At 53.3% G+C, this 16,606-nt stretch overlaps 1 protein-coding gene across 5 annotated transcripts in view; it reads right to left on the bottom strand.

Moving 5' to 3' along the window:
- Window positions 1-10,277: 10,277 nt before the first annotated feature.
- Window positions 10,278-16,606, bottom strand: part of CDC42EP4 (CDC42 effector protein 4) — a 28,436-nt gene continuing 22,107 nt past the window's right edge. For 3 of the 5 annotated variants that reach the window (XM_025361922.1, XM_025361923.1, XM_025361925.1), the window contains one exon: window positions 10,278-13,199. In XM_025361922.1, the coding sequence (XP_025217707.1) occupies window positions 12,017-13,087 (1,071 nt within the window). In that variant the 5' untranslated portion in view covers window positions 13,088-13,199 and the 3' untranslated portion in view covers window positions 10,278-12,016. Of the gene's footprint in view, window positions 13,200-13,301; window positions 13,443-16,606 lie in introns of all 5 variants that reach the window. The other 2 variants (XM_025361926.1, XM_025361924.1) reach the window with 2 other exon arrangements.

Below are 16,606 nucleotides of genomic sequence, written 5' to 3' on the forward strand. Positions count from 1 at the left end.
TTTTTTTTTTTTTTTTTTTTTTTTTTTTTTTTGAGACGGAGTCTCGCGCTGTGTCACCCAGGCTGGAGTGCAGTGGCGCGATCTCGGCTCACTGCAAGCTCCGCCTCCCAGGTTCAGGCCATTCTCCTGCCTCAGCCTCCGAGTAGCTGGGACTACAGGCGCCCGCCACCACGCCCGGCTAGTTTTTTGTATTTTTAGTAGAGACGGGGTTTCACCATGTTAGCCAGGATGGTCTCGATCTCCTGACCTCGTGATCCGCCCGCCTCGGCCTCCCAAAGTGCTGGGATTACAGGCTTGAGCCACCGCGCCCGGCCGAGACAGCGTTTCACTCTGTCGCCAGGGCTGGAGTGCAGTGGCACCATCTCAGCTCATTGCAACCTCCACCTCCTGGATTCAAGCGATTCTTGCACTTCAGCCACCCGAGTAGCTGGGATGACAGGCATGCACCACCACACCTGGCTAATTTTTGTATTGTTTTTTAGTAGAGACGGGATCTTTCCATGTTGGCCAGGCTGTTCTTGAATTCCTGACCTCAAGTGATCTGCCCACTTCAGCCTCCCAAAAGGCTGGGATTCCAGGCATGAGCCACTGTACCCAGCCAATTTGTGGTAATTTGTTACAGCAACAATCAGGAAACTAGTATAGAGAGTAACATAACCAATAAGCAGGCAGTGACATCAGAAGGCACTGGCAGAGCTGCTACAAGGCTGCTGAGCTCTCACTTAGGTGTTGCAGAAAGGCTTCTGGGAGGAAGTGAAACAAAGGCATAGACAGGTAGAGTCTTGTCAGGGCAGAAGGGGGACAATGGTTCCAGCCGCAGCCAGGCATTTAGAAAATCACTTCTGGTTCTTGTAGGACCAGATCTGGCACGCTGGCTGCTGGGGCAGGCTCGAGGGAGTGGGAGGTCCTGGCTTGGGAAGGGCCTCGAACCCGAGGCCTTGAGGAGTCCCTGAAGAGCCCACTTTATGATGTTGGTGAAATTTGCATTTTTTTATTTATTTATTTTTTTTAGACGGAGACAGAGTCGGAGTCTCGCTCTGTCGCTCAGGCTGGAGCGCAGTGGCGTGATCTTGGCTCACTGCAAGCTCCGCCTTCCAGTTTCATGCCATTCTCCTGCCTCAGCCTCCCAAGTAGCTGGGACTACAGGCACCCACCACCACGCCTGGCTAATTTTTTTTTTTTTTTTTTGTATTTTTAGTACAGACAGGGTTTCACCGTGTTAGACAAGATGGTCTTGATCTCCTGACCTCATGATCCATCCGCTTCGGCCTCCCAAAGTGCTGGGATTACAGGCGTGAGCCACCGCGCTCGGCTGCACTGAAATTTGCATTTTTATTTTATTTTTTATTTTTGAGATGGAGTCTCTCTGTCTTCCAGGCTGGAGTGCAGTGATGCAGTATTGCTCACCACAACCTCCACCTCCTGGATTCAATCGATTCTCCTGCCTCAGCCTCCAGAGTAGCTGGAATTATGGGTGTGTTCTACCATGCCCAGCTAATTTTTGTATTTTTAGCAGAGATGAGGTTTCACCATGTTGGCCAGGCTGGTCTCAAACTCCTGACCTCAAGTGATCCTCTCGCCTCAGCCTCCCAAAGGGCTGGGATTACAAAGGTCTGGAATTACTCCAGCACAGTGAGCCACTGCGCTGGTCGAGATTTGCATTTTAGAAAGAGCCCTCTGGCTGCAAAGTCCTGGGGCCACTCTCTGGAGAAGGTGTGAAAGAAGGACATCTGGCAGCCCAAGTGCCAGAATCTAGAATTGGCTGAAAAGCAGCTCCAGGCGGGGCACGGTGGCTTACACCTGTAATCCCAGCAGTTTGGGAGGCCAAGGCTGGTGGATCACTTGAGGTTAGGAGTTTGTGACCAGCCTGGCCTACATGGTGAAACCCCGTCTCTACTAAAAATACAAAAACGAGCCAGGTGTCGTGTGTTAGCAGGCGCCTGTAATCCCAGCTACTCGGGAGGCTGAGGCAGGAGAATCACTGGAACCTGGGAGGTGGGGGTTGCCATGAGCCAAGATCATACCATTGTCCTCCAGCCTGGGCCAGAGCGAGACTCCGTCTCAAAAACAAACAAAAAAAAAAAAAAGAAAGAAAGAAGTGGTCGGGTACGGTGGCTCATGCCTGTAATCCCAGCACTTTGGGAGGCCAAGGCAGGCGGATCACCTGAGGTCAGGAGTTCAAGAACAGCCTGACAAACATGGTGAAACCCCGTCTCTACTAAAAATACAAAAATGAGCCAGGCGTGGTGGCACATGCCTAGAATCCTAGCTACTCGGGAGGCTGAGGCAGGAGAATCGGTCGAACCCGGGAGGTGGAGGTTGTAGTGAGCTGAGATTGAGCCATTGTACTCCAGACAAGGCAACAAGAGCAAAACTCCTTCTCCAAAAAAAAAAAAAAAAAAAGAAAAGAAACGAAAAGAAAAAAAAAAAAGTAAAGCAGCTCCAAGAAAAGAGGTGTCCTTCCCCCCACTCCTGCTTTATTCTGTACTTCGTAAAACAGGAAAAATGCAGAAGGTCAAGATGAACCACAATTATTAACAAAGTTTTAATATTTATTCCTATGCCCTGACGGACGGTCCTGTATTCCCCTGGGAACGCATGACCCCCTACCCCCATGTGGAGGAGGGGAGAGGGAAGTTGCTATAGGGCAGGGCAGGGCAGGGCAGGGCAGGGACCCACCCGCTGACTGTGGACACTGTATTGGATTAATTCTCCCAGCCGTGACCCAGGGTGCTCACTTTGATGGATGATGAGTCCAAGGTCACAAGTTTGATCTGTCTCTGGGTCAATTGACTCTGGAAGAAAGACTCTATTTTCATCACCACAGACTGCCCTCCGGTCTGTTATCGCTAAATAATTCTTGGGTCACGAGGCGGACAGAGTACGATGGAAAAACTCTCCAGGCCCCAACTATCGACAAGGAGTCAATTGTACCCGCGGTGTGTACAAAGCCCGGTGAGTGTGGGCAGCGGGAGTGGGAGGCAGAGCGTGGCCCCCACTCACTCCCCGCCTGGATAAACTGCCCTGACCCTGGAGGGGGTGCTGGAGGGAGACTCAGCAGAGCATGGCAGACCAAGGCCCCCCCACCACCAACATCCTGACCTTCCCTCCTGTCGGGGGCTCGTCAGACTCCGTGCTGTCTTTGCTGTCTCCTCTTGGTGAGGCTTTGGATTCCATGTTCTCACCTGACGGCTCCCTCTCCTGGAGGTGTTTTCTGCAGACAAGGAGACAGTTGCTCCTTGTCTCAGTCAGTTCGGGCTGCTGTAATAAAATACTGTACACAGTGATTTAAGCAACAGACATTTGGCTGGGCAAGGTGGCTCACACCTGTAATCCCAGCACTTTGGGAGACTGGGGCAGGTGGATCACCTGAGATCAGGAATTCGAGACCAGCCCGGCCAACATGGCGAAACCCCATCTCTACTAAAAATGCAAAAATTAGCCGGGCATATTGTCACATGTCTGTAATCCCAGCTACTTGGGAGGCCGAGGCAGGAGAATCACTTGAACCCAGGAGGTGGAGGTTGCAGTGAGCTGAGATGTTGTCATTGCATTCCAGCCTTGGCAACAGAGCGAAATTCAAAAAAAAAAAAAAGGAATGACCCTTATTTCTCTTAGTTCTAGGAAGTCCAAGATCAAGGTGTCCTTACAAGGCGAGGAGAGACTGAACGCTGGCCTCATTCTTTTCTTACAAAGACACTGATTCCATCATGGGGTCTCCACCCTCAGGACCTCACCTAAACCTAATCAATTCCAAAGACCTCCAACTCCTAACACCATCACACTGGGATTAAGGCTTCCATGTGTGAGTTTTGAGAGGACACGAACATTTGGTCCATAACACTCGCTTCACAACAGCTTGCCATTTCCATTTGAATCAGCCTTCATGTATCTGAGATCAAACTCAAACTCCCCCAAATCCATTCTTCCCTCAGTCTTTCTGCTCAGAAAGAGTGAAACTGCCCAGACGCTCAGGCCAAAAGCTAGGTGAATCTTTGATTCTCTAAACATGCTTGTCCCCGCCCTTCACTGCCCGGACTCCTCATCCTCTGAGTCTGATTTAAATGCCACTTCTTCAGGGAGCACCTATCCCCCATGACCTTTGAGGCTGCAGCGAATCCAGATCATTCTACTATACTCCAGCCTGGGCGACAGAGCCAGACTCTGTCTCAAAAAAACAAAACAAAACAAAAACAACCAAAACCCCCCAAAAATTAGTCAGGTGTGGTGGCACACACCTGTGTTCCCAGCTACTTGGGAGGCTGAGGCAGGGGAATTGCTTGAGCCTCGGAGGTGGAGGATGCAGTGAGCTGAGATTGTACCACTGCACTCTAGCCTGGGTGATACAGCGGACTCTATCTCAAAAAACACAAAAAATAAAAAATTAACTGGGCATGGTGGCATGCCTGTAGTTGGAGCTACTCAGAGACTGAGGCAGGAGGCTCCCTCAAGCCCAGGAGTTTGAGGCTACAGTGAGTGAGCTATGATAGTGCCACTGCACTCCAGCTTGAGTGACAGAACAAGACTGTCTCTAAAACAAAAAAAGACTGTTGTTGACGGTGTTGCTTGGGACACCACTCCTCCTCCCTTCAAAGGTCCTGTGAGAATTCCTCTCAGACTTTAGTATCAGAAATAGCTGAGCTGCTTCTAGGTTTTTTTGTTTTGTTTTGTTTTGTTTTTTAATTGAATCAGAATCTTGCTCTGTTGCTCAGGCTGGAGTGCAGTGGCACAATCTCGGCTCAGTGCAACCTCCATCTCCCCGGCTTAGGTGACTCCCCTGCTTCAGTCTCCCGAGTAGCTGGGACTACAGGTGCCTGCCACCACGCCCAGCTAATTTTAAGCAGAGTTTCACCATGTTGACAAGGCTGGTCTCGAACTCCTGGCCTCATGTGATCCACCCGCCTTGGCCTCCCAAAGTGCTGGGATTACAGGCATGAGCCACTGCGACCGGCCGGGGTTGGTTTTAATCTTGTGGACTTTGTGAGTCTCAAAACTGGCAGATTTCCCTCTTTGCTTTGACTGATAGGAAGCTCAGAATCCTGTTTGCAGTCCACCTTTGAGAATTGTGGAGGCCTAGCCAAAGAACATTTCTGTGTCCTACCCTCTTGGTTCATTGTACCATGTGTTCCAGTGTTGTTTTCTCTCTGATCTATTTTTATCCTATTGTATTTTATGAATTTTTGTAAGCTGCCTCTAATCCTTTTTGGAAGAAAGCAGGGCAGAAAAAGAAAACAAGATTCATCAGAACCCTGTGGCCTTGACAAATATTTTTTAACATGCCAAGTGTCATTTAGGGTTGGATTCTGGCCAGGGAAGGCAGCTATCCCTGGCTCCTCCTATCTCTCCTGGGAGTCTCTGTGGAGAACAGCAGCTCAGTAGGTTAGAGCAACAGGTTTTAGAGGCAGAGCCAGCATCCATCTGCCTGCAAGCACCACTCCCTCCCCTCCCACCAAAATAGTCTTCCCAGTCTCCCATCTGTCTGTTGGCAGGAAGCCACGGGGCCTAGAAGAGATCGGAAAGGGGAAAAATAAAGATAAGATCTCCCATTTTCATTCCTAACTTTTATTTCTGGCATCTTAAATCAGGGCCCTCAGGGCTCAGGGCAAGATTGTGCACATGTTAAGTGCTGCGGGTGAAGGGCGGCCAGGAAGGGCACCTGCCCCAGTGTGGAGGGAGTGGGGGCCTCGGGGAGTCTGTCATAGGAGGGTCAAGGGGAGTCAGGCAGGGGTGGGGAGTGCCACACACACCTGGAAAGGCCCACCCCTCCATCTCACCCTGACTTCAGGGATCTTTCAGCCACCCCTGCAGCTATACCATGCCCAGCTCTGCATGCAGTCTGCTGCTTACGCCACCCCTCAACCTGTCCCTCACCTCCCAGGCCACAGCACCCAGGCCAGCCCGGAGAATTCCACCTGCTCTGCTCCACTCGTGGGACTCTGGCCAATCTCTTGTCCTCCCAGCATGCCTTCCTATCTCTAAAATGAGCAGGGGCCAGGCGCAGTGGCTCATGCCTGTAATCTCAGCACTTTGGGAGGCCGAGGCGGGCGGATCACTTGAGGTCGGGAGTTCGAGACAAGTCTGGCTAACATGGTGAAAACGCGTATCTACTAAAAATACAAAAATTAGCCGGGTGTGGTGGCAGGCACCTGTAGTCCCACCTACTCGGCAGGCTGAGGCAGGAGAATCGCTTGAACCTGAAAGGGAGAGGTTGCAGTGGGCCCCGATCATGCCACTGCATTCCAGCCTGGGTAACAGAGCAAGACTCCATCTAAAAAAAATAAAATAAATAAAGTAAAATAAAATGAGCAGGGAGAGGAAACCAGATCCTAAACTTTGAGGATCCTGAGACTCCTTTGGTCTACTTTCTTCTGGGAATGTGGTGCCACCTTGGTGGAGAGAGAAGGGGGTGGCTGGGCATGTGTAACTCTGGGGTCAAAGATGGACATCACGCAAGAGTAGCCTGGATGCCGGCAGGAGCACAGGCCCGAGGCTGCAGGCTTGAGAGGCAAGGGATCCAACCCAGAGCCCTGGTCCTGCCCAGCAGAGCCAGAGGCCGGGCAGAGCAACCCTGGGAAGGGAAGGGCCTTGGCTGCCTGGTGGGCAGGGCTGACCTCTGGGAACCAGCAGCTGCTGCTGAAGGGGCCTGGAGCAGCCAGTGCCTCCCCTGACACTTCCCTTGGGCACACAGCCCCATGGGAGATGGGCACAGCCCACTGTGCGAGGCTGATAGCTGGGCCTCTGTGTTGCTTGGCCCAGCCAGGCCACCATTCCCACCTTGTCATTCCACGTCCAGCTCCTCCATTTCCTAGACCTGTGGGGTAAGCCGTTTCTTTCACCTTTAGCTGCTTCCCCTGTAAAATGAGGGTGATATGAATGGCATGGACCTCACGGAGTTGTTATGAGAATGAACTGAGGCCAATGCAAAGAACAATGCCTAGCATATGGCGGTCATAGCTGCTAAGACGTATGGCCCTTATCACAGCGGTGCAGAGTGGCATGTGTCCAATAAACGGGTGCACAGCCCTATCCACGTGGGGGACGTGGAGGGAGATGCTCTGGACCCGCTGGGGCAGGTGGTGGGGCTGGTGCCAGGACACCATTGGGCCAGAAGGCTTTGGATCCCATCCCATTTTGGAAAATGGTGGCTGAGATCTGCATTTAAATGACCAAATTACTACCCAGAAGTAGTTCCTGTTTCCTTCTTTAGACAGAAGGGCTCACAGAACATCTTTAAGGCAAGAAGTGCGCTGCAGGGCCCTGGGTTTCTCAGGTGAACCTCAGAGACCAGCGGGGAAAGAATAAGGACCCCCCAGATCCAACCCCACCCAGGGAAGCTCTGGCTCAGCCCCCACAGAGGTTCAAAGTATGACCTCATTTGAGGCCAGGTGTGGTGGCTCATGTCAGTAATCCCAGAGCTTTGGGAGGAGGCCAAGGTGGGAGGATTGCTTGAAGCTAGGATTTTGAGACCGGTCTGGGCAACATAAGACCTCATCTCATAAATAAATATATAAATGAATAATCAATCAATTATAAAAGGCTGGGCACGGTGGCTCACGCCTGTAATCCCAGCACTGTGGGAGGCCAAGGCGGGCAGACTACCTGGTCAAGAGTTCGAGATCAGCCTGGCCAACATGATGAAACCCCATCTCTACTAAAAATACAAAAAAAAAATTAGCTGGGTGTGGTGGCGTGCACCTGTAATCTCAGCTACCCAGGAGGCTGAGGCAGGAGAATCACTTGAACCCAGGAGGTGGAGGCTGCAGTGAGCCAAGATCACACCACTGCACTCCAGCCTGGGTGACAGAGCAAGATTCCATTCTCAAAAAAAAAAAAAAAATCAATTAAAATAGCATGACCTCATTGCAAACAAAGCTTCTGGTAAAAAGCTGAAAACAACTGAGCTACTGCCTAATTTTAAAGATGGAGAAACTGAAGCCAATTGGAGCGAGAAAATAACTGGCCCAAGGCTGCCCAGCAAATCTTTTATAAAAAATTTATTTATTGGCTGGGCGCAGTGGCTCACGGCTGTAATCCCAGCACTTTGGGAGGCTGAGGGGGGTGGATCATGAGGTCAGGCGTTCAAGACCAGCCTGGCCAAGATAGTCAAACCCCGTCTCTACTAAAAATACAAAAAATTAGCTGGGCCTGGTGGTGGGCGCCTATAATCCCAGCTACTTGGGAGGCTGAGGCAGGAGAATTGCTTGAACCTGGGAGACGGAGGTTGCAGTGAGCTGAGCTCACGCCACTGCACTCCAGCCTGGGCGACAGAGTGAGACTCTGTCTCGAAAAAAAAAAAAATTATTTTTTGGTAGAGATGCTGTCTCGCTGTTACCCAAGTTGATCTCAAATTCTTGGCCTAAACGGATCCTCCTGCCTCAGCCTCCCAAAGTGCTAGGATTACAGGTGTGAGCCACCACGCCTGGCTCCTAGCAAATCTTGACTGAGCTCTGTGGCTTGGCTGGTTCTGCATGCTCATCTCCTCCTTGTCTCCTGGGTCCACTGAAACCCCAGCCAGAAGGTATGTTCCTTAAAGCTGTGAATCAAGCCAGGTCCCTGGGTCGTCTTGAATGCTCAGAGCTTTTCCATCAATAGTCAAGAAACAGATTCTGGGGCTTGGGGTGGCTGGCTTCTCTGGGCCCTTTAAGAGTCCCTGGTTAGTCGGTGTAGGTACAGTAATTTCTCTCTTGGGAGGTTGCACGGTGTCTGGGAGGCACAGCCCCTCCTCATCTGCCTGGGCCTCTCGCCTGAACAGTACCTTCTCTCCCCAGTCATCCCTGAGCTAGACTGTAGCCCCTAGGGACCTGTCTCCCAATGGGCCTCAGCTCTCCTCCGTCTCTCTTCTTCCCTTGGGGCAGCCAAAAGTCCCTGCTCATAACTCCCACACGAACGAGCCTGTCTAGGGACAGAGGGAGGGACCTGACTTTTAATTATGCCTCTAATTGCTTCCCAGGGAGCTGATGAGTGGGGAACTCACATTTCTCTGTGGATGCTCAGGGGAGAGGACAGGGTTTCCGCCAGGAACTTAGTCACATTGAGATCCCCAAGATTTCCCCAGATTTCCTGAGAGCAAGTGGGGGCTTCAGCAAGCAGTGACGCAGCCCTGCGCAGACCGGGGCTCCCTTCTGAAGCTGCCCAGAAAGAGGGAAACATGGTTCAAGGGAAGGAGGTGGTTGGGCAGGGGCAGGGCAGTGGGTTAAGGGGCCACTGGACCCTCACCCCCTGACTTCGTATCCCAAGGCTTTGATGTGCCCAGGAGTGGTGGGGGTGAGAAGGGCAGGAGTTTTGAATGAATTCTGGGTGTTAGAGAAAGCGGCCACGAGGCTTATCTGGTCACCTTTCTCCATCTGGAAAATGAGGATGTGGTGCTTCTGTTTCCCTGAGAAGTGAGGTTGAACTGAGGACCTGCCACCTGTAAGCTGATTTGCTAGGCTTAATGGTAAAAGGGGAAAGAGGAGGTGGCAGCCCCGCTCCCAGGCAGGCCAGCCACTTTCTGGTGGTGACAGTCCCTTGCACCAGGACACCCGGGGGCGGGGGAGAACACAGTTGCTCTCATCCTAATCACAATGGTATAAAAAGCCCATGTTGATCACCACGGTGGCTCACGCCTGTAATTCCAGCATTTTGGGAAGCCAAGGCGGGCGGATCACTTGAGGTCAGGAGTTTGAGGCCAACCTGGCAAACACGGTGAAACCCTGTCTCTACTAAAAATACAAAAATTAGCTGGGCATAGTGGCACACAACTGTAATCCTAGCTACTCGGGAGCCTGAGGCAGGAGAATCGCTTGCACCTAGGAGACGGAGGTTGCAGTGAGCTGAGATCGCGCCCCTGCACTCCAGCCTGGGCAACAGAGCGAGACTCCATCACAAAAACACCAAAAAACCAATAACCAAAAAAAAAAAAAAATCCACCACCCCCCATCCCCCCACAAAAAAAAGCCCGTCACTGTTTCTGTGCCCCAGCCCTCTAAGAGTGGCAGGATACCCATTTTACACAGCAGGAGACGGAGGCACAGGACAGCTAAGTGACCAAGTGCCAAGGGCCTCCAAGAGATGGCAGCTGGGGACACCTGAGTCCCCAAACTCTGAAGGGGCCTGCCCAGGCAGACAGCATCACAGGAAGGGCGGGTCCTCACAGACTGAGAGACAGAAGCCACCTCAGGCCCCCATGGACAGCCCCAGGACCTGGGTCCAGACCCCACCCCCTTCCTGAAAGAGCTTTCCCGGAAAGCAGAGACAGACACCAGGCACCAGGCATGCTTTGGGGCTTTTTTTTTTTTTTTTTTTTTTAATGTTTCCTCATTGTTTTGACAATATCATGAAAAAATTCAGTTAAGAATCTGGAACTGGCCTGGATAGGATTCGAGGGCAGCTGGCGGGGGCTGCACAGCCCCCGCGGTTCCTCCCCTACCGTGGGACCTAAGCTATTAGAAACAGGAGCACCAACAGGGCACCGAACCAGGAACTAAGTTAGTGTCTTGAGTCAGGCAAGAGAGGACAGGCCAGGCCAGAGTCGCCGTGGGGACGCCCCTGGTTGTGGTTGGTTCTGTCTCTCCCCGTCCCCACACCGGCTACATGGAGACAGGGAGGTGGGTCAGGCTGTTCCCAGGACAGACAAATAACTGACGGTCAACCTCGGGGCTCACACCCAGGCTTCTGCTCAATTCCCTCGGGGAGAGTTACAGGACTCAGAGAGAAACTTGAATTTCAGAAAAACAAATCATTTTTCGCATAAGTGTTCCAAATATTGCGTGGAACATATTAATGCTAGAACATTATCTTTTGTTTACCTGAAATTTGCATTTAACTCAGCACTCTGTTTTGGTTTTGCTAAATCTGGCAACCCTGGCCTCAAAAGTCGTTGGGGGGAGGCCTGAGAAAGGAAGAGGAAGTAGTCAGTACTGAGGGTGTTGAGGGGAGGGAGAGAATAACTCAGTCAAAAAAAAAGCTTCCCCCCATAGGAATGATATATTATTTTAAAAATAATAATTCTCCAAAAACGTTCTACACTGGCCTTCCTCAGATGTTGATAGCTATGGGGGGTGGGTAGGGAAAACACACACCAGACACCCACCCCGTGTTGTTCTAAATAACGTTGGGAAGCACTAAAGTTGAGCTGGTGTCTTTGCCACGGCTGTCCCCAGACTCCAGTCTGCTAATCGCCACTGTGAATTTCGAAGAGGTTTAGTATAAAGGTTTTCTAAAAGGATTGATTCTCCTTCTGAGGCAGACCTATTAACACCATCCTGATATTGCTCTATAAGGATTTATACATAATAATAAAGAACACACAAGCCCCTAGGGACTGAGTGAGTGCCCTAGCCCTGTTCCTAGTGTCATCCTGGAAGGGTCCCTTCTTGCAATTCACGAAGTGTGGGGGCTTTCCTTCCATTTCTCATCCTGCTCTCTTCCCCTGGAAAGGGCTGCGTTTAGTGCACGTGCTCGTGGCTGGTCCCCTGGTCCAGCTCAGCTCCAAGGGGCTCCAGATTTCCAGGGCAGGAGCTGGGGTGGAGCAGGGAGGGGCTGAGAGGCAAGACCATCTCCGTCCTGCCGCAGCTGCTTCCCCAGCAGCCACTGCTGGGCACAGCAGAAACACCAGCAGAGAAAAGGGGAGTCGAGTGTCCTTAGCCCTGGAGCTGAGGCTGCCTCTGGGCTGACCCGCTGGCTGCACGTGGCAGGAACTCGGGTTGGCATCTGGCATCCATTTGAGGCCACGGTGGAGGAAAGGGAGGCCAAGAGAGGAAAACCGATTCCTGCTGTGAGAACACAGCCCTTGTCCCACGCAGCCTGAGTGCAGGGAGCATGATGAAGTCAGGCAGCCAGTCGGCACCCATGCCAGCCCCCCACGTCCTCCAAATGCCCGAGGGCCAGGCCAGTGTCCCTCATCTACAAGGTCCAGGGTCCGTGGTTTGAAGCAAGGGTCCTGGCTGCCCCTGCGCCACAAGGTCAAAGGTCATAGTGGGGTGGGGGCAGGGAGAAGATGCAGACAAGAGCTCCGGGTGGCCACCCACTGTCTGCCTCACACGCGGATCTCATCCTCCTCCTCCTCGTCCATGAAGGAGAACTCCTTGTCCGGCTGTCTCGAGACAGCAGCCCGGGCCCTGTCCGGCCCCCGGAAGGCAGGGCTGCGCTCCTCCAGGACGCCCGAGGTGCAGCTGGAGAGGGAGCTGCTGTCTCGTGTGGTGTGGCTGCCCATGCTGCGGGCCGAGCCAGGGCTGGGGGCCGCTGCTGCCCACCCCTCGTCCTCCAGAGCATGGGAGGGGAGGGAGGGCAAGTCTGGGCCGGCCTTGCCTTCCTGCCTCGACAGGGGAGGGGCCGCCACAGCGTACGGGGGAGCCTGGGTGATGGTGCCAGTGGCGCCCTCATCGCCATGGTAACCACCCTCCTCCTCCTCGGGGTCCCACTCCTCCTTGTCCATGATGCTGAGGACGTCACCCAGCATGGAGGGCCCCAGGTCGATGTGGAAGGACATGATGGACTCCGCATGCTTCAGCCCATAGGTGGCCTTGGGCACGACAGGCAGATCTGCCAGATCCCCAAAGGCCTGCTCGTCGAGGAGGGGGTCAGGGGAATGGGGACCCGCGGCCCCATTCCGACGGGGCACGGCCTCCTCCATGCCCGCCTCCTCGTCGCCACCCTCCCCGCCATTGGCCTTCTTCACGGGGCTGGATGACAGACTCTTGGGCAGCTTACTGGTACCCTTCTCCGCGGCCTCCTTCTCATTGAGCTGGGGCAGGGACATGGCATTCTTGACAAAGAGGGCCGAGTCCCGCAGGGATCCCAGCATGTCGCGCTGCTCCCGCTCCCCCCTGGTCACCGACTGTGACCGCTTGCTGCCCCGGAACTTCCTGGACAGGAGACTGCGTTTGGAAGATGAAGAGGAGGCCTGTTCATCCAAGGACTCGCCGTCGGGCTCGCCAGCCTTGCTGTTGAGGAAGGAGGTGTCCCCAAAGGCATCTCCGGCCCGGCCAACGTGCATGGTGTGGCGGAAGTCGCCCAGTGGGGCGCTGATCATTTCGGCCGTGAGGTCCACTCGGGAACGGCGCTTGGAGTGCACCGAGCTGGACACCAGTTGCTTGAGGATCGGCATCTTGCTGGACGGGTGGGGAGGTGGGCCCTCCCGAGGTAGCCAGCAGGTCCGGGGTCAGATCTGAAGTCCCAGTCTAGTGGGCAGAGGGGGACGCAATGAAGAGATCATAAGGCTGCAAGCAGAGAACGGGAGGCAAAGGATTAATGTGGGGCTGGTTACACAGCACAAAAGCCTATTTGCCAGGGGACTGTCATTTAAACCCCAGTGCTCGTACCAAAGTGAAATGCTGTGAAATAAGCCAGCAATCAAATGGTATAGCCCTGCCTGTTTCTTCATCCGCAGGCATTCAGAGAACAGGAGTGATTTTGCAAATCTGGTGAGAGTTCCAGTAGCCTCAGACACACTTTCCCTGAAACTTGAGAGAGAGAGAACCTTTCTTGTAAAAGACAATGCCTCCCCTGCCCTGCAAGCCAGGACGCTGCCAGAGCAAACATGACCACGTTTAAGGACGCGAAGGTAAATCCAGCAATTCCGGGCAGCAAGCCAGGGAAGAGATGGAGTCTATGAAGTGGCTCCTATGAACAGTCAGCCTGGAGATGTGCTGTAAGTTCCTCCTGCTGTCTAACCTCGACCCCTGTGGAGTTAGTGGACACCCCACCCTGAGTCCTGGTCCTCAGAGAGAGAAGGGAACAGACAGGATGGGCCCAGGGACACAGGCTAACCACAGAGAGACCTCCACATGCGTGGGTGGCACGGTCCTCCTTCTGAATCAGAATTGGGGTGGGGCTGCTGGGACCCACAGAACCAGCTCCCCAGCCTTTCAGCCTTCTCTTGGGATCCCATAGATGAGGATCCTGCCTGTGACATCTCCACTGTGGGGCCCCAGGCTCTTTGCTGAGGGTCCACCTTCTGGTGTCTCGGGGAGATCAAGATTGGGGAACTTCCAGTTTCTTTCATCATTAGGGGAGTGGGAGGCAGGGACTGGACCCTAAATGACTTGGGGCCCCCAGGATCTGCAGATTGATTCCTAGGTGATGCACCAGAAATCCAAAAACACAGCAGAGGTAGAGCCCAGGAGCCCGGAGGCACCACTCTCACAGCTCCTGGCAAGGGCCAAGTTGAAGTTCAGCGTTGGGGCCAAACCAGCTCCTCTCTCCCCTAGAGGGACTTTGCCCCAAATACTAAGCCCAGCAGAGCTAGGCAGGATGGGGAGAGATGAGTGCTGGGATTTAACAAAGTATGGTGGGTGAGAGGTGTTGCTTGGACACCAGGTACCTGCCTCTCTCCCAGTCCAGCCAGCAGCCCAGTTCTGAGAGGCACCCCCAGTCCAGAGCCACTCTTTCCACTGCAAAACTCAGACGGCGGGTGCTTCCTCCGCATGCCTGCCACTGCACCACACGAGCCCACCACACCCCACCTGGCCCCTGACATCAGCCTAACAGGTCTCCCTGTTTGTCTCCCTCCTGTCCATCCTTCACCTCTCGGCTCAAACAAAACCCATCCACATGACGCCCTACCCAGTGCACACCCCTTGATCCAATGATCAGTCCCCACCTCGCTCCTCAGTGTCCCCTACTTTTGTACCCTGCTCTATCCCCTGAGCTGGAGTGGATACAAACAGTTCCCTGATGCAACCCCTGCCACACCCAGCATCCTTCAGGGCTCAGCTGGGACACATCACTGCTCCCAGGAAACCTTCAGCCACCACCTTCCCCCCACGGCACTTTGGGAGCCGTCCCCTCTCCCAGCAGACACCGGCTACATCCTTCTACCCCTGCTGGCTGGACTCTCATCTTCCCACTGCAGTACAAGCTTCCAGGGTGGTTTTTTTTTTTTTTCTTTTCTTTTTTTTGAGACGGAGTCTCACCCTGTCCCCTAGGCTCGAGTGTAATGGCGCGATCTCGGCTCACTGCAACTTCTGCCTCCCGGGTTCTAGCGATTCTCTTGCCTCAGCCTCCCGAGTAGCTGGGATTTGCAGGTGCCCACCACCACCACGTCCAGCTAATTTTTTTTTTGTAATTTTAGTAGAGATGGAGTTTCACCATGTTGGTCAGGCTGGTCTCGAGCTCCTGACCTCAGGTGATCCACCTGCCTTGGCCTCCCAAAGTGCTGGGATCAGCACGTGGGATCAGCATGAGCCACTGCGCCCGGTCCATCCAGAGGGTTTTAACAGATCTGTTTACCACCAAGTCCGGTCTAGCAGGGTGTGCCACACGGTTGGCCTCCAAGCACCCCCTGGAAGTCCAGCACCTCCCTCCTGTCCTCCCTTTCTGCCCACAGCCTGGCTCCAGGGCTCCCAGCCTGACCTCTCTGCGTCCTCATCCGCTTCCCTGTTCTCTCAAGCCTCTGCTGCCTAGCCTCACGGCTTCCCCCACCAGCAATGTCCCCCCTCCCAATGCCCAGGCCATACTGCTTATCATTCCAGCAAACACAAAGTTCTCTCAGGCAGGGAGGGAGAGCCAGGCACCTGGCAGACTTGCCACACAGTAACGTGGGCGAGGACGTGAGGAATGCCTTGAAATGATGCTCTACTCTTGGTCATAGGCCAGCTCTCTCTCCTCCCCACCCTTAGGAAAGTGACCTTCCCCTAACTCTAACCTGGATTGTCTCTGGGCCCCACCCTCCTGCTCTACCTCAGCCTCTAAACAATTAGACATTGAACTGCTAGACCAAGGGTCAGCAAACACTTTTTGCAAAGGGCCAGAGAGTAAATATTCTCGGCCTTGTGGCTGATAGGGTTTTGGTCACAGCTACTCAACTCTGTCTTCTTAGTATAAAAGTAGCTGTTGGCCAGGCTCGGTGGGTCACAACTATAATCCCAGCACTTTGGGAGGCTATGGCAGGAGGATCAGTTGAGCCCAGGAGTTCCAGACCAGCCTGGGCAACACAGTGAGACCCCATTTCTACACAAAATTAAAAAAAGAAAGGAGCCGTAGCAACATGTAAACAAGTAGGCATGGCTGCATTCCAAAAACATTTTATTTACAGAGAACTTCTGGGTTGGTGAGCAGATCAAGATGCCGGGAAGGTGACGTGCACCCTGTTCCCCACCCCAACACCTGACCCCATGCATCCTCATGCAGCTCTTTCGTTTGGCTGTTCCTGAGTTGTATCCTTTGTAATAAACCAGTAAAAGAAAAAAACCACCAAAAAGCCTCATCTTTATTTGCAAAAGCAAATGCAGGTTGGGTTTGGGCCGTGGACTGTAGTTTGCTGACCCCTGAATATCATATATGACCCTCTTGGCCAGCCATGGGCTCCTAGGCAAAACTCTGAAGGAAACAGGAAGGAAAGGAGGGAGGGAGGGAGGGAGAAGAAAAGAGAAGAAAGGAAAAGAAAAGAAAAAGAAAGAGAAGGTAGAGTCTGCCTCAGTCACGTTGGGCATCGAAGGAAAAAAGGCCAGGCTTCAAACGAACTCTCGTTCCTGGCAAATCCTTTAGGCTTCTACTGCCACCAGCACAGGCACCAGTCAGGAACGGAGAAGACCCTGTCTTCCACCTGCCTGCACCCCAACTCCTGGCTCCATGCACAGCATCCAGGAATCTCAAATAACTGGAGGGGATATTCAGTGCAGCGCTT

Source organism: Theropithecus gelada, chromosome 16 (assembly GCF_003255815.1).
Source record: "Theropithecus gelada isolate Dixy chromosome 16, Tgel_1.0, whole genome shotgun sequence".
NCBI classification, from domain to species: domain Eukaryota; kingdom Metazoa; phylum Chordata; class Mammalia; order Primates; family Cercopithecidae; genus Theropithecus; species Theropithecus gelada.